We start from the raw sequence: 18,540 nt of genomic DNA, 5'->3' as shown, positions 1-18,540 counted from the left end.
AAAAAAATACATTTAAAACTCAGTTTGTCAGTATGAGTAATATTAATGTTCAGTATCATTTATAAAAGATTATAATTCTGCTTATTTCTTTCTATAGATGATTTTTTAAGCAATTAGCATGTTTAACGTATTATTAAAAAAAAGTCCCTATGGCAAATAAAATAACCTGTCCTCATTGTCTACAAATTCTGGGGAAAGTAAACATGAAGAAACATACTAAACATTTACACAATGAAGAAAAACCATAGGAAGGATAGCAACAGAGTCACAGGAGGGGCTTCACTCTAAGCCAGATGTAGGGAAGGTGGGATAATGACATTCCAATGAAGACTGCAGGAAAGAGCCTAGATGAAGATGCCACACACAGAACAATTGATTGTTAGGCCCCTCGATTAATTGTACATCAGGGTTCCCAACACATTGAATTTAATACATTATAATTGTTAAGATTCTGGTTCTAGCTTCTTACTGCTTCTGCTTCTATAAAATGAACTCTAATTTTTATGTTAAGGGACACACTTAGATATGCAAATGATCTATCTATCTATCTATCCGTCTATCTATCTATCCACATGAATTCTTATTGCTTTCTGTTTATTTCCTACATTTCTAATATTAATCTCTAAAATAGTAAGGAAATAAAATGTGTGGATGTAGAGGATCCTAGAAGACACTGGGGAAAAAAGCATTGGAATGTTGGGTGTTGGTGGCCCATGCTTATAATCTCAGTATTTTAAGAGGCTGAGTAAAGAGGACTGCAAGTTCAAGCCCAGACTCTGTCTCTAAAACAATTCTTCTTTAAAGAATTAGAGATATAACTTAGGGATATAGCTCAGTGTAAACGTCTTGGGTTATTTCCAAGAGACAGACAGAGAGACAGAGAGAAAGAGAGAGAGAGAGAGAGAGAGAGAGAGAGAGAGCACTAGAGTCAAATAAAGGAGAAAAGAAAAAAGAAACTAAACTATATTTTTACTCTCTTTAGTATATACCAAATTTCCAGCAAAAGTGTTATCTTTAGAAAAAGGACCCATGTCTATTTATTATATAAGAAAAATTAAAGATCTCTAAAGGGAAGAGAAAAAATAATTTTCCTTGGGTTATATAAGGTCACACAGAGTAACATGCCTGGAGTGTCACTTGCTTTGCAGAATGAAGCAAGAATGACAAGCACTAATATTTCAAAAAAATCACTAATATTTAAGTCTCTGGATTTCATCCAAGTTGGCCTCACCCAGGGACACTTCTATAATCCATTAGTTCTTCTTATGGGGTATTTTTACGTTCTGAATTCATTTTCTTTGACCCATTTATTTTTCCTCTACAATACTTGCCTGCTCTTTTTTATGAATTCTAAATTTTCATTCATTAGTCCTTGCCTAACACATTGATTTCACAGAATATGCAGAAATAGGCAAAAAATATATGTGTTAATATATAGTTAAACCAGAATTAAATATATCTAGGAATAATAGTAATTATTATATAAAATTTTCTCTAGAAACCTGGCTGGGTAATTACTTTAAAAAAAAGTTTGATAACTTTTATCTGGATAAAATCTATTCTCTCTCTCTCTCTCTCTCTCTCTCTCTCTCTCTCTCTCTCTCGCTCTCTGCCCCTCTATGTTTTCAGCTGTTACTCCAGCACTATTTGTCATAATTTCACGACACAAGAATCAACATATATGGTAAAAGAAAAAAAATAAGATCTTGTTCTCTATCTTCTCTCTGTCTTCATTAAAGTTTTTATTGTTTCTTAAATAAAAGTTGTTATATAGAATCTGTTGAAATGGAAAATTTCTCAGGTACTTTCTGCCTGCCAGGAAATGAACTCCTATGAGCTCCTTAAAAAGAGAGAGAGAGAGAGAGAGAGAGAGAGAGAGAGAGAGAGAGAGAGAGAGATCCAAGACTGCAGAGGTAAAACAATTCCATAGAAAAAGTCAGTGGCATAATAATCCTCATTAGCCCCATAGTCTTATAATCGGACACTTGGAATCACCCTCTGTCAGGATTTTATAACCATCTCACTGAGAGTATGGAAAATAACTTCCCAGTGTAGTGAGTGCATTTCCAGGGTTTTGGTTTTGTCACTTTCATTGAATCCCACAATACCATTCCAGGGTTTTTGTCAATGTATATGCTTTAAAACAAAACTCAAAAATTGGCTTGATAGCCTATAGATCTGGGAAATGTTTAAAACTATTGTTTTCTCATTTGGCTTTTGAGCATTCTCTGGTGATTCTCTACTGGGACCCTCTTCTGCCTCTTGCAGGACATTTTCTTCTCCTTGGATTTCTACTGGTCTTCTCAAAGACTTTCTCTGCTGAATTCCCATCACCCCCTAGGATGTCTTCTTGGGTTAGAGATGAAAACATTTCAGGCCAAAATATTCTGCAAAGAATACACGTTTTCTTTGCCCTACCACCTTCCCTTCCCCACTGGACAACCTCGCAGGGCTCCCAGCATAGATCCCTAATTGACTCTCTCTCCTTCCCTGCATGGAGCCTTAGAATACCTGTAACATAGCTCTTTAGACACCCAGTACCCAGGAAGTAGATGAAACCCATCTGATCCACTGGTTTGAGACAAACACTGTGGGTTGTGGTTTGCATTATAATCCCAGAATTGACTCCCTACCTAAGAACAAACTAAAACCACCTATAAGACCACTGTGAGAATAATGGGAGCATTATGCAAGACCAAGTCAGTTATAAAGGGGAAAAAACACTGAGAGCTACCTTAGCACAAATCTCTTCAAGAAGAGGTAGAGAGAACAGGGAGGGAATGAAACGGCATTGCTAATTGATAAGTGCCATTCCACTGCTTCTTGGTTCAGAGTATGCGCTCTGGAGCCCAGATTGCCTGCGAGTGGCATATCATATTAGTGTAATAACTTGGGCAATTGTTTTCAATCTCCTGGAGTCTCTTGTCTCATCTGTTACATGGAGATAATAATGGAATATATCTGAATGGGTCTAGGTATGGATTAAGCAGCATAAAGCTCTTCTGTGCTGCTAAACATAGTTGTCACTGTGGAGCTTGGCATTACTATTCATCATTATTCATAGTAAATTTAAAATTATGCTTCATCAGCATTTAAAGGAAACTCAAATGTTGCCTCATTACCCAGCTCTTTTGCTTCTTCTTAAATCTTTTGTTATTAGGAGGGAAAGGATCGCTTTTTGTTCTCTTTTGGGCACTGTTTACTTATGTAAATGCTATTAGCTCTGCAAGTTCCAGGTTTGAGTATCACTTAGCTTTGCCTATTTTTATCATCCCACCCCCTGCACTACAAAGGACACATTAGTAAGGATATTTCTTTCTGGGTCACAGAACCGAACAACACAAATTTAAGAAAAATTAATTTTCTGATTCTGTTATTTCTGTAGTATTTTATTTTATGGTCAAGCTATCTCTCCATCAGTTTCTGTTTCTGAAAAATAAGAATTGTTATTGTACCTTAGTCTAAAATTATTGCAACCATTAAATAATATATGTAAAGTACTTAGAATAGTGCATGGCACATGATGAATAATAAATGCTGTCTGTTGCTTTTATTACTATAATTGTTGTCTTAAATGACAGTTGTGGTTGCCATTGACTAAGATGATGACAAAGATGAGCCAGACGAGAGAAGGAGGAAAACTGGAAACTAAAGACAGAAGCAAAAAGAAAATACAAAGATTAAAAGAAAAATTAATGAGCCTGGATCAGGCTTCTTGATTCCCCACAGAAAAGTCCAAATCCCAAGGGTGTCTCAAGGAAGTATCCTGACCTTTTCCAGCTCCTGGGAAAAGAGCAACCACATAAAACCTTACTGCTACCGGACTGGGTTTCATTTTTTCCTTTGCTCATAAATATGACCATTTGGGAAAACTATTCAGGGTCACTGTCTTGCATAAGTTCCCATGTGCAGTTGCTTTCTTGTGCTAAGAGTATAGCACACTGGCTCTGTGCCCCTTGGACCTACACAATGGATACAGGTGGTGCTACCTATAAAATGGAAGGCAAACATACAAGACATTGGTATTGTTTCAGAATAGACTCAAATACACTTAAAATTACTTTTGAAATGCACAAAAGTAAAAGGACTCTTGCTACTTATAAAAGATTGAGCAACAGCTTAACTTTCTCATTTTTAAATCATTTCTGTTAAAGTTAATTTTATTGTCACTTAAATATTTTTAAAAACAATTCCATTTAAATAATGCTTTAGCAACTCAATCAACAATGACAGAAAATGTCTTGTATTAGCACAAACCAGGACAAACTTTTTCATGAATAAAGACATTGTCCCTCATATTTAAATGGTTTAAGTCTAACACATCAAAAGACCAGAAGGAATTTTGAAGTTTTAGGAGTACATATTTCTCAAATGTATCTTTCTTACCTGCCTTGCATCAGTCACATCTAATCTTAGATACTCTCTGGTTATAGACTTAATTTAAGAAGATTCAGATTAAGTCTGTCTCATAAGAACTGAGTAGAAAACATCTGGCTTAGGTGCTCATGATGTCCAGTAGCTCATGTGAAGGGATATAGGCAAACGATAACTTTTCAAAGTCAGTAATGTTGGGCAGAATCATTTGGGTATCTGTGTCGTTCCACTGGTTGTTCCTTAGAAAGAATAGCCTGAGAATGGCCAGAGAAATACAGAAAAGAGACAGAGGATAAGAAAGCAGATGAAAGAGACAGAAGAGAGAGAGAGAGAGAGAGAGAGAGAGAGAGAGAGAGAGAGAGACAGAGAGACAGAGAGAGACAGAGAGAGACAGAGAGAGCACACCGGGGAGATGGCTCCGTGGAATAAGTGCTTCCCTGGCAAGCGCGAGGGCCTGGGTTCAATCCCCAGTTCCACCAAAAACAAACAGAGAGAGAGAGAGAGACAGAGAGAGAGAGAGAGAGAGAGAGAGAGAGAGAGAGAGAGAGAGAGAGAAAGAGAGAGAGAGAGAGAGAGAGAGACCAAGAAATAATGAAAACAGAGAAAAAGAGAAGCAAGTATTATGGCTTGCTTATGGCTGCATCTTCCAAACAGCAAATCTTGTTTCTGGGAAACCTTTCAGACTCACACCATAAACCAGACATCCCCAACCTGGGGCCACTGAGGCAGCAGTCTGTGGTCTGCTAGGAGAGGTGCCACCCAGCAGGAGGTGACCAGTGAAGCTTGCTCAGCTTCTGTGCTCAGGCCTCAGCCCGCCCTGTCAGAACACCTGGCATTACATCCTCAAAGCAGTGAGAACCCTACTGTAAACTGTGTCTCAGGGGATCTCTGTTGAGCATAACTAATGAAATAATACAAATAAAGTGCACAATAAATGTAATGTGCTTGAATCATCCTAAATCCTCCCCCCCAATTAGCTCTGACCTTTGTATTACTCCCCACCCCTCCTCCATAGAAAAATAATCTTCCAAAAACCTATCCTTGGGGCCATAATGATTGGGACTGCTTCCATCAATCCTCAGTTTTATTCAAGCTGATTGGAGTGGGCAGGTATAGTTTTCAAGGAAAGAACTGACTGGGACATTTATAGAATGATTATCCATTTATTCTTTGGGGGAAATTAAGTGATAAAGCATTACAAACATAAACTATTTGAGATTATGATCTCAAATTTAAGATTATAGACACATACAAATGTAAACACACATAAAATATAATTCTATACAATTAGATGATGTATTATGAATTTTACAGATGTATATGCATATATAAATACACATAAACATATATATGCACATATATAGTATATATATAGCATATATAAAATAGTATATATGTGCCTTTTTTTTTGAAAAGTAGAAAATATTGCTATGAGGATTTTTGGCTTCAAGCTCACACAGGGTAATCATCTGTTTGCAAACTAAAAGATTTTGGTCCCTAAACAAATACTATAGTGCTCTCCTTAAATGCCTCTGGTTCATCTCCCTGGCTTTCTTACTCAAAGCTCTCTTACCCCTAAAAGCCTGAAATAAAAGCATATGCAGCCCTAAGAATCAGTGTGATGAAAAGTGCATAGTACTTAACCTCTTCCTAAACCATTTTGTATATATGAAAGGGGTTCTGCTAACTCACTTTTTTTTTTTTTCCGGAACCAGGGATTGAACTCAGGCCCTTGCGCTTGCCAGGGAAGTACATATTCCACTGAGCCATCTCCCCAGCCCCACCGCTAACTCACTTTTTAAAATAATAGTGACAAATACTTCCACCCAGGTATTTATCAGGGAAGATTTATCAACATGTCACCTGTCAAATTGTTATGAGCCCTATACTGGGGCAAGACAATGGATGTGTTGATAAGCACAGTGTTCTTCTAGCCAATTTTATGTAATATCTAGGTGTTAAAAAGCAAAAAACTAATTAATGCACTCATTCTTTCAATTAGCAAATATTTATTAAATACCTGATATGTGTCAGAGAACAGTACTCTGTTGAGCAAAATAAATAAAAGGAGAACCAGAAATGCACACAAATGGAAACTTCCAGGTTAGAGGTTTTGGTAATAGACTGATTCTACTGCTGGCAAAATAGAAGACAATGTAATGAGAAACAAATACATTCACATATGCTTCAACACATTCTGCACTATTTACTCTTTACCCATTAATTGGGATAACCTGATAAGAAACACCTTTAAAATCCTTATATTTTGCTAAATTTCATGTTCCATTGTTGTGGTTACTAGGAAGAAATATGGGCTGAGATTTTAAGTTGAATCATTCTTTTACAGTGAATTAGTCAACCAGTGTTTGCTTTCCTCATTCTATGAACTTCCTGTTGTGAAACTATCTGCATGAAAAAGAGTAAGTCCTGGCTGCCAATGAACTAGCTATCTGTCAGAGAAGGAAGAGAGCTACAAACAGAACACAAAACAGTGAATGTTAAGTGGCACAAAGAATGCGGTTATGAATGGGTGTGGGGGCCATTATGTCCTCTCGTGCATGAAGCGCCGCCCACACAATGGATGGCGTACTTTTTTCTACATTTTACATTGCCAAAACTCATTCTGAGGAGCTTGTTTCTTTCCCTACCTTTAATAAAATTTTACTCCTTTAAATAAAAAACAAAACAAAACAATGACAATGGAAGTTCAGAAGGTGGATAGTCTGTTTTGGATGGCCAAGGAAAGCTAGGCTTTTGGTATTTAGGCTAGCTATTACAAGAGAGGGGGAATTTGAACAGGTACACAGGTATTTGAGCTGAAGAGATTACAAGGAGAAAATCTATGGAAAGAGTCAATAGTTTAATTTGCCTGAAGATCAGCCTTATAGCTGTCATGGTGAATAATGAACATTATAAATTTGAGCTGGATACTCTAAGCCAGTGATGGTAAACTTTTTAGAGACTGAATGCCAAACTGCTACCTTAAGCCCACTTATTTATTGAAAAAGTGCCAACACTGCAATTAAACCTGAATACTAAGGTTTTAGTTTTAGGTTTTGTTTTAGAAAAACAACTCACAATTACATGTTTTCTCTTAAAAGAGAAAGATAATAACACTCGTGCCATAGGTTCACCACAACTGCTCTAAATCTTGGAAATTAGTAAGGATTTGTGAATCAGGAAATGATAAATAGTGCACATTATTGTATTGGTTTTATTGAGGTTAGATTAAAAGAATTTCTGTGGTGGTGAGCATGTCTGTCATGTCTAGAATGAAGATGTAACAAGCTTCCTGCCAAAATGGGAAGCTGAGGCAGGAGGACACAATAACCCTTCACTGAATCACAAGAGTAGTTTATTGTTTGAACAATAGATTCTTCAGAGAGTGACTCTTCCAGAGATCTGAAAGCTGCTATACTCAATCTTTATTAATTCACTGGGAGACTAAATAGGGAAGGAGTTTCTCTAGTTTACTGATAGCACATGTCTGTGGTCCTGGTTACCTGATAGGCTGAGTCAGAAGGATTCCTTGCAGCAAGGAACTTGAGGCCAGCCTGGGCAACATAGCTATGCGAGGAGGAGGAGGAGGAGGAGGAGGAGAAGGAGGAGGAAAGAGGAAGGAGGAAGGAGGAAGGAGGAATGAAGAAGAAAGAAGAAGAAGATTGGTGGGGAGGAGCACACAGCCCAAACCACTCACTCTGCCTCGCAGAAGGAACCAAGACTGGTAGGAAAACAAAGCCTGCAGCTTGCATCTAGAGCGCCCCACCCACTAGGTTCACTTTCTCCCATAGTGCCTTACTCTTGGTAGCCAGCTCTGTAACCTTCCTGCCTGGGTGTACTTCTCTTGTCACCACCACCACGAAAGACTGAAGAAAGGTTAAAATTGGGAAGAGGGACACAGGCAACCCAAAGGTGTTTTGTGTCTGTTCCTATTCTGACCCACAGATAAAACATGAACTTACAGCTGTTCTGCAGGAGCTTGTCCAGGGAATCTTGCCACTGCAGAGCCTCATCCAGCGAGGGTCTAAAGCAAGAATGACAGAAAAAGATGATGACAGAAGCATGGAGTTTACCACAAACATGATAATAACTGGACCTGCCCTTACTGAAAGGACACAACTGATCACCCACCTTCAGGACAAGGCTGCTTGGCTTACTTTCTATCAATCAGATCCCTTTAGCTGGTTTGCTTTCCGAGTCCTACATGGTACTGTATAGCTTCCTTTCTTTTGCAGCATGTGGTTAAGTCTGTTTCTTTTTAGAAGTGGACTCTATTAGCCATGAAGCTATGGTAACAAAAAATGCCTCTGCCCAACCTCCGGCCAATACACTTCTCAGTTGCCCAGGTAATGGTTCCCATTCCAGTTCTGGGTGCTCTGTCCCTTAGAAATGGCTGGTCACTGTGATGCATATTGTAAGACTCCCCAATGACAAGCCACACACTCTTTCTACTTTCTTATCCTGCATAAGCCCTACACCACCAGAGATAGGGCCTGATATTCTGGGAATGATCCTGATCAGTGCCCATCAATGTAGATAAATTTGCCTCAGAATCCTGAGGGTCATTCTGTATTTTTGCTTGCTGTTGCATCATGCCTTGAGATTCCTTTGTATCCCGTGACAATGGCTCCAACTGTGGTCTTCATGCCAAATATAACTTAATGAAATCCATTTGACTCATTATAAGGATTTACATTAACCACTTAATTTAATCAGCAAAGGATATGTGGTTCCACAGCTGTATCCCAAGACCATCTCATTACGGTAAGAGGAAGGCAGTATATGTAACTTGGTCTTATGCTGGGAATGTGACCATAGCAAGTTTACATTTAAATATATATACATATGTTTTTTTCTTGCTCACTTAGGACAGGGTCATATTTTTGAAAGATTTAAAAGAAAATCAGTTCCTATATTCTGAATCAGAATGTTGTACACAAATATTTGAGGGGCCAAATCAAAAGAAGGTAATAGCCAACAGTTCCCTGTTAGGCTGTTTTCATCTTAGCATTTATAAACGCAAGAATCACTATCCACTTTACGCATTCTTCTCTCACAGCAGCTGTTCCAATTGAGATGGTGCTGTCTCACCAATGGCAACTTCACCCTCCCTGTTAGCCTCGTTGGAGCCCTTCGTGTGTTGTGGTCTGAGCTCTTCATTTATAGAGCATTTATTATACTATGAAAATAAATGGGGGCTTTTTTCCCAAGTTGGAATTTTTAACTTCTAAATGATTTATCAACCACCCAGGTAATCCAGGAAAATTCTTGCTTTCAGTTTTTATGAAGTATCTCAGGGTTTGAACTACTTAGCAACTCAGGTTAAGACAATCACTCATACTACTCTTCACTTTAATGCAGCAGATTCAGCCTCATTTTATGTCCATAAGCAGTCCATGACAGCAGTTAGCTAGGTGTTTGGGCTAATGGCACGTGATAATTTCCTAACTCCTCTGTTACTCATTATAGAACATGTTGTTCTATGTTCTGATTAAATGATTTTTCATAAATTTTTATGTAGGGGCTGGGGAGATGGCTCAGTAGAAAAAAAAATGTGGTTATCCTTAGAAAGTTAAACTCAATAAAACCAAAGATAATAAATGTGGTGAAATAACCTTATGTGATTTCTGCTTTGTTGGCTGAAAATATAAATATTATGAATTTATTTGTAACAAATAACAACTTACCTCTCCTACTTTTCTTCTGGCTGGTATAAAGGGATGTGGCGAGGAGAAGGAGAAATTCCATGAGTATGGGGTTATGACTATGCTTCTATATTTTCTGGTTTATGTTCTTGCCAAAAAGGGGACATATTTTCTACAGGTCAGTGACTGCTTTTGGTTTTTCTGTAGTGCTTCATCCTGAGAACTTTTCCTATGCATATTATTTCATACTTACAGATTTGGCATAGGCCTTACACATCTGAATTTCTTCACTAGAATGGGTTCAATATTTTACAAATAATAGACACCCACCATGTCCAACTGCTCATAGAAGAAGTGAGATATTAAATTACTGGACAAAAGAAACTAGCTCAGAGCAAAGAGAAGACCTATTTCACCCACTGAGTCTCCTCATATTGTATAAATATTTTCATAGAATGAAATCACTCTCCCGCCCACCCCTTTCCTCTGATTGGTTTAGGGGAGCCTAAGAAGAAGCAATGACATGAGCAGGTGCACCAAACTTAAGCATATTATGGATCCAATTTGTCCCAAAGTAATGGTCAATATCAGCAGCACATCACAGCTGAAATTAAATTCCTGAAAAGGATATGTGCAAAGCCTGCTTGGGGGTGAAAATAGTCCAGATTGATTTAAGGGCACAGTCAAACAGGACATGTCTCCTACGGAGTGCAGCCCAGTGTTCTGATTATCAGCCTAGGAGGTAGCAGAGGTTCATCCTGTCCTGATTCTCAGAATTTGCAGGCCCTCATTAAATCTGATTACTTTATAAACAAGATAGATGCAGCTCTAAGTGACCAATAAGTAGTTTGGCTTGCAGGTCAAAGCTGACCACAGAGGGTTGACAAAGAGTCTCTCTGTGAAGGGGTATAAGAGGGAGAAAGCGGAAGCCAGTTTAAAGAAAAGCAAAACACTTATAGAAATGATTAACTGTGGTTTTCGATGCCCAGTGAAAATGCCCGTGGGCTCAGGAAGTGACCATCTTGAGTGGAAATGCTCTTTTTTCCCACTCATCTCATTTTACTTGTTGACTCTCTTGCATGGCTTTGGTATACTCACTATCCACAGAAATAGCTTGCCATTTATGGAGAACTTCCCCCACTGTACCACTGTACCATCTATGTAGTATAGATCCCCACATAATCTCAGTCTGTAATAAATGAGCCTTGTTATACAGACCAAAGGTATATGCTCAACTATTGACCTACATGAAAACATGACAGATTTTCTTCACCTGTCCCCACTCTGTCTGCCATCCATGGTGTTCCCATCACTGGTGGCCATGGGATAAGGACTCAGTAAATGTTTATAGACTTAAGAGTGGTCATGAGTAGGATTTAGAGTAGGATACCCTATAATAAGCATGTCACAATGATAACTAAATGAATAATGGCTATCTTTCCTGGAGTTATCCTGGCTGTTGGAAGCTACAAATGATGCAAAAGTTAGACTTCAATGACTAACCCAATGAACTATCACTACCCTACCTGGCAACTCTGATATATATTGGCTGTAATCATGAAAGTCATTTTAACTTCTCTAAAAACCAGTGGTTGGATTTTGATTATTTTGGCTGGTTTAGTTTTGAAACTACATAGTGGCTGATGTGTATTTAAATTTTCCTGATAATACTGTCTCATGTTCTTGCTCTTGATGGGGTCAATGAACCTAAAGTTTAGTTAGTGGCATTTGTACAATTTCCTGCTGTGCTTTCCCTTCCCATTATACAGTGCTTTCTGCTAACTGGCAATCTCAAGTTCAAGAATATTTATTGAGCCCTTGCCCTGTGGCTAACAGTAACATGGGCATCATTCATGGGTTACAAATGTTTAAATGATACTTTTCAATGTCCAAAGGTTGCATGCACATCTTTGTTCATTACTTCAAGACTCACTTTGCAAATAACTGGGTGAGATTGTACAAATGACAATATGTGGTAACTTTTCCTCACTAGCAGGGCTAATGTGGAGGTCATTCCTAAGTTCTAAAGTGGTAACAATTACCACCATCACAAAATGAAGTGTAAAATATTGTTGGTATAGGGGAAAAGGTAACATTTACAGTATAAGGAAATACTGTAAGAATATCTACCTCTTCCCCTAACAGTTTTTTTTTTTTTTGCAGATCCAGGGATTGAACTCAGGCCCTTGCACTTGCCAGGGAAACTCTTATTTCACTGAGCCATCTCCCCGGCCCTATCCCCTAACATTTCACAATAGATTATACCATAAACAATGGTAACAGATATTATAAACTTATATAGCTTATTAATTCTGTTTATTGCTTTTTAGGAAGGTCTATATTAGACCTTAGGAAATGTTCAGGTACAGAGAATGGAAAAAAGTGGAAGCACTTAAAGAAAAAGAAGACAGGGGAGAACATAGGATCACAGGATCAGAAAGTGGGGGAATAGTTGGGACAAGGAGTAGGCAGTGGTCAATGCTGCAAACAGTCAAGAAGGCTGATTCCTTAGAGACAACTTCAGTGAGAAGGGAAGGTATAAACCTGACAAGAAGATAAGGGAAATACTGGAAATTGAGCACAGACTTCTATTTCTAGAGTGAATTAAAGCAAAAGAAAGATAAGAATTGAAAGAATGAGGGCTGGGAATTTTTTTTTTTCCAGAATGGATATAGGAACTTATCACCTCTTAATGGAAATAATTGGGAGAGAAAAAGAGAAATTAAGAATACTAAAATGATAATAGAAGCTGGCTTTGGGTGGTGAAGGTATAGTCAACTTTTTCTAATTTTTTCAATGGTCCAATTTTTTAATCTAATGAGAATTTTAAAATGCATTAAAATAGAAAATGCTTCCTATAAAAGTAATTCTACTAATGTTAACAGCCATAAAAATGAGAGTCAGTGGTTAAAAATACTTTCAGTCAAGAGAAGGCTGGGGCCAGCAGGATAGCTCAGTGAATAAAAGCGCTTGCTTAGGCAGACACAGGGTTTGATCCCTGGCCTGCCATGCCAGCCCCGCCCCCAGAGGCAAGCTGAGATGGTGGTTGAGATGGGGCGTGGTGGCACATGCCTGTAATCCCAGCACTTGGGAGGCTGGAAACAGGAGGATCATTAGGAGTCTGATCTATATAGTGAGACCCTGTAGACCCTGTACTAAATACATAAAAAAAAAGAGAGAAAAGGCTTATTTTCTCTTCTTTGCAGAGAGATATTTCAAATTAAAAAAGACATTAATTCAGGGCATGAAGAACAACAGCTTTCCTTGTCAGATAAAAGGCACTGAAATTTGCCCAACAGAAGCAGAATGTGGCTTATTGGTTTTCAAGGCCAGGGGAAACTCTTTTAGTGATCACTGTTAAAAATGCACAGACACATTCAAATATTCTCTAGGGATATGAAAGATTTTTTTTTTTTTTTCCAAAATCAGTTCAAACTTCTGGAAAAAGAAAAAAAAAATAGAAGACAAAAGAAGCAAGTAATCCAATAAATGTCAGGCCTGGGTTTTTCCAAAATAGTTTCTGAATCTTAAGCCAAATAATTCAGGTGCTTATGTGTTACATTAAGGTAGCGAATTAAAACAGGAAATGTACCACTATATTTCTTAAAGTTAATCTCAACAAATCAATAATTGCCATGTTGTTTACTTCAGAATAGACCTTTTGATCTGTTGCTTCTATGAAATATGGTTCTTATTTTTCACTAGTGCCTGCAGCCTGCTGCTTCACATTCAGTTAGCTTCCCCCTTTGTGAATGGAGAAAACTCAATTAGGCCTCACTTCCGGTTTGAGCTCACTTTGAAGTAATAAAAGGAAAGAGAGTGGAAATAGCCAGTTAGGTTGATGAAAAATGATTTTAAAAAAGAATAAATCATTTCTATATCCCCTAACCAATCCAGCTATATTAAGCTGAAGGTCAGTGGGACAAAGGATTGGTTGGCCAATTTAAAAAGAGAAATGCAAGTCCAAAGTCACTGCTGGCATTTTTACCACAGTTCTATGATCTTGCGAATTTTTAAAGAACAGACTGAAGGAGTTTGTATATGGTTGGTTCTGCCATCCTCTATTTCTTGATTTTTCATGATGATCTCTGTTGTAAGGGGCAGCTGAGTATGTCAGTTTTTAAAAATATGTTTAGTACAGGGTCTATGGGGTCTTACTACACAAATCAGACTCATACAGATCCTCCCATTTTCAGCCTCTCAATGCTGAGATTATAGGCACTCACCGCCATGCCCAGTCTCAGTCCCCACCTTGTCGTGCTCCAGGGGTGGGGCCAGCACAGCATGTCAGGGATTGAACACTGGTCCCTGCGGCTGTCTAACCAGGCATTGTAATCTGCTGAGCTATCTGGGTGGCCCTGAAGTGTGTCTCTTTAAGCAGTGAGGGTCTAGGTAGCTAGTGGGCCTGTGGTAAGCACAGGAATGCTGTGAATGATGCTATTAAATTAAAACAGAACTAATGCAAATTCTCAGAGCTGGGTTGTCTGTTACTTTTCACTCGTTTCTGGGACAAAGTACCTGACAAATAAAATTAAGGAAGGAAAGGTTTATTTAGCTCACAGTTTGTGGAGGTTTCAGTCTATACTCACCTGGCTCCCAGGCAGAGTGGCACAGGGCAAAGGGCAGCAGTTCATGGCAGCAGAAAATGGTGAAAAGCAAAGGGAAGGGCAACAGCTGCAGCTTCTAGCCAGACTCTCTCCCCTCTTTATATTATGAACAAGCTACCCTGGGCTGGGGGTGTAGAGCTCATACAATGTCCATGCCCTCCTCTTACACAGGATGAAGATGTTTACAACTAAGAATGCTGGCTTTCTGTTGAGTCCCTTAATTAAACTTCTAAACTTCTCAAGTTGACAAAATCTATCAACCAGTACATGGTTCACTGCCATAAGATCTGATCTTTTAAAATTATTGTTTCCTATCATGCCTCAAATGATGGTCATGTGGGGGGGCAGAAGTGGAGTACAGAGGTGAGGGTGAAAGAGCGAAGATTAGAGACCCCTATCTGGAACATTAATTTATGGATCTGAAAAATGTGTTCAGCATAGGTTAAATAGAAATAGCTAATCAAGTATTGCTTTTTCCTTAAGTAATAGTCTTTTCTTCCTGTATTGGAACCCAAAGGGACACTACAATTGAAAAGAAACTATTATCTTAAATTGCCTCTTTTCTGTAGCATCTTCCTGAGAGGCAGATCCAACTTACATCCCCTTCTTAGGAAGTGGCCTGGAGAGTACCTTAGCAGATAAGCAGGCAAGGCTCATAATTATCTGGATCAGGGATGGTTTTCTGATCCCAGACAGTAAATGATCATTTATTTTTACCACACCTTTGTGTTACAAATGATTGAGAAGATGACTGATGCCATTTTATAAAATATGGGCTGTATTTCCACAGGGAATGCAGGGCTCTAGCTTTTAGTTTTTAAACTTATTTTTATTTTTACTACTCTTCCAGTACCCAGTATTGTGCACCAGACATAGAATAGTAAAAAAAAAAAAAAAAATCCTTTTTTTGCAAAGCAACTCTCTAAGGACTCTTGTGATCCTCTGTCAGTAATTGAAGGGAGTAGCTGTGCAGATGAGACGGTGCTATACACTTGAAAAATAGACACCGTCTGGAGGAAAATGAATGGAATCCACATTTATGACTCACTTCTGGGTCTTGGCTGGTTTCTCCTGCTTCTCATTATACGGAATGACAAGGTCAACAGCTGAGTCTGGCTTCTGGAGAAGAATTCCCAACTTGATCTTAATCTCCTTGGCCCTGAAAGAAGAGACACAAAGGAGAAACAAGAATATCCCATGAGCACACAGACCTCGAAAGGAGATTTCTGCCTGCATCAGACCAGCAAAAATGCACAAAACCCAACTTCATGGCTTTCATTCATGGTGTAGCAGAAGGAGTACCAATGTAGACATTGAGACACATTGGTTATTTGGTGTTGACCAAGTTGTTATGACCGCAATTAATTTGCATTAGTTTACATAAATACTGTTTTATTTGCATTTCCTCATTTTCTATGGCAGATAGTATAGTATTATTTTCATGTTGCAGATGAGGAAACTGAGCAATAGTGAGTTTAAATAACATACTTAAGACAACCCAGCCAGTACATGGCAGAGCCCCAGCTATGTGTCTATGTCTCGAGAATACAGATACACTCACTGCACTGTCCACCTGTCTTCTGCAGTCTACCAGCCATTAATTAGATTATAATACTTAGGAAAATTAATTTACTGTCAGGTTGCAGTATCCTTTTTTTTTTTTTAAAGTGACAGTTTAGGTGTTTTCATGAACCATTTCCAACTATAAAATTAAGCTATTCTGCTTGATGATTCACTGGCCTACAAAGTTTTCCAACATTATGCCTACTATCTGACAATGGCTGTCAAAGTATCTTACATACAGATGAGCATTCCTGCTAATGGCCTGACTATAGTAACATTTACTGGTCCTTCAACCTCTTGGCGAATAGATGTGGTCAGAAATCTGGGTATTTTTCCATCAAAAGATGCACCTACTTTTCAGGCTCAATTTAAAAAAAAATCTTTTAAGCTACCCACAACTTGATACAATTTTGAACTTAAGGCAGCATGTAAATCTGAAGTATCAATCTACACCACAAGCTCTTGGATACTAGGAGACCCCCAAACTAACCTTTCCTTGTCAGTGTGGCACCTCAAGCATGCACTTAAGATAGGCTTTATCATGCTGTGTTGTTGTTATTATGTTTCTGCATTTCCAACCTGAATAAGAGAACCCTTTGAAGCCATGGATTGAATTTTAAATACCCATTAACTGCTATGCCTGGCCCAATGCTTGGCAACATAGTAAATGCACAATAATGTTTGTCAGTGTAAACTAAAAATATCTAGATTTCATTTGTCATAAAGCTGTTAACATTTCTCCCCCAGTCAATGCTAATCCTAACTAAAGTTTGAACAGCTATGATGGGGTTAGTGTTGTAGCCAGATACAACTGTGCTATGGTAAACGTTTTCCTGACTATCTGCGGAGAACATGGGGAGATGATTCAGGTAATAGAATGCCCAAGATGAACAATTATGGAAGTTAGAGAGAAAGAGTTAAGGAAATTTTCTCTAGTAACTTCCACAGAGGCCATTATGTATCTAATTATTATATCATATTTTCATTTTATTGTAAATATGATTTTTAAATTATGATTTATAATTAGTCATCTCTACATTATCATCTCTTGGTATTTTTTCAGCTTCTGCTTTTTCTTGAGGATCTTGTCACTGACTGAAACCAGTTTAGGTGGCCCACTACATCAGGTTGAGCTAAGCCAAACATAGCACTATGGTAAAAACTGAGAATGTTCTGTTGAGAAAACTTATGTAACACAGTGAGAAAGAATAATAAATCTGGCTTTGAATCCAGCCTCCATAGCTTACTAAAATTATCTAATATTTTTTTGGCCTGGAAATTGGGACTGATAAAATAGTACATCCTCATGTTTTTTTTGAGGATTAAATATGCTAATGGATGTGAGTCATACAGCAAACTATTTGGCATTATATTTCTGCTTCTGCAAAGTTAGCTCTAACTGCAAAATCATGTTTCTCAATCAAACCTAACTCACATTTCTTAACTTAAAGTACCAATTTGAAACATCCATAAGTTACTAAAAATGTCATTAGACCTACCACTACCCATTTCTACCTCTGAAGACAAGAACTGCCAATTTTACAATTATCTGAAATATGAAGACCATGATTAGGGGGTGGAGCAGGGGATGCATGAAATATTTGTGGCTCCCCTCTGCTGGATAATTGTAATATTACAACCAGAGATATAAGGTCCCTCTTTCCTATCAGGATACAGGATCCCTCCCAGATGATAACCCCTTCCCTCTGGATTCCACATGCCCCTCTCTTCTATACATGAAAGGAAGACACACAAGAATTGCTTCAGTTTCAACCTTGACTCAAGAATTCACTCACCAATATTTACACAAAGATCATCTAAGGGACAGATCTCATGTGCTTAAGAATTTTTTTTTTAAGGCTTTTGTTTTTTCTCTCCCAACTTAGGTTTCTTTTTCCTTTCTCTTGGTGGCTACATATGAGCCATTTACCTTTATAAAAGGCAGAAAAACGTTCCATTAGAATGCCTTGTGTGAGATTAATAGGTGCTAACAATACTGCTTACATTACTGCTTACAGAACTAGAGAAAACAGTCCTAAAAATCATATGGAGCCAGAGGATACAGACTAGCAAAAGAAAAACAAAAAGAAAACAAACAAACAAACAAAAAACCAAAAACATAACTTAAGCAATAAGAGAAAATCAGGAAGCAATACTCTCCTAGAATTTTTTAAATTAATTTTATTGAAAAATAAATAGCAATGAGACAGTTTCAAGACAGATTAGTAGGATAGTTATAATAGTACATAGCATATTGCTGTCTTCATAGTAGTTATTCATAGTACAAGACAAAGATATGATATTTTGTCTAAACACTATTAGTACAAATCTTTCTTCTCATTGAACTAAGA

At 38.0% G+C, this 18,540-nt stretch overlaps 1 protein-coding gene across 1 annotated transcript in view; it reads right to left on the bottom strand.

The window, feature by feature from the left end:
* Positions 1-18,540, bottom strand: part of Rgs5 (regulator of G protein signaling 5) — a 59,719-nt gene that overhangs the window by 5,186 nt on the left and 35,993 nt on the right. Inside the window, exons 2-3 of the mRNA XM_004639883.2 lie at positions 15,675-15,785; positions 8,337-8,398 (exon numbers count right to left, since the gene is read on the bottom strand). Of these exons, the coding sequence (XP_004639940.1) occupies positions 8,337-8,398; positions 15,675-15,785 (173 nt within the window). The remainder of the gene's footprint in view (positions 1-8,336; positions 8,399-15,674; positions 15,786-18,540) is intronic.

This window comes from Octodon degus, unplaced genomic scaffold (assembly GCF_000260255.1).
Source record: "Octodon degus isolate 3935 unplaced genomic scaffold, OctDeg1.0 scaffold00116, whole genome shotgun sequence".
NCBI classification, from domain to species: Eukaryota; Metazoa; Chordata; class Mammalia; order Rodentia; family Octodontidae; genus Octodon; species Octodon degus.
Note: the sequence above shows the minus strand (reverse complement) of the source record. Positions and strands in the feature narration are given on the sequence as shown.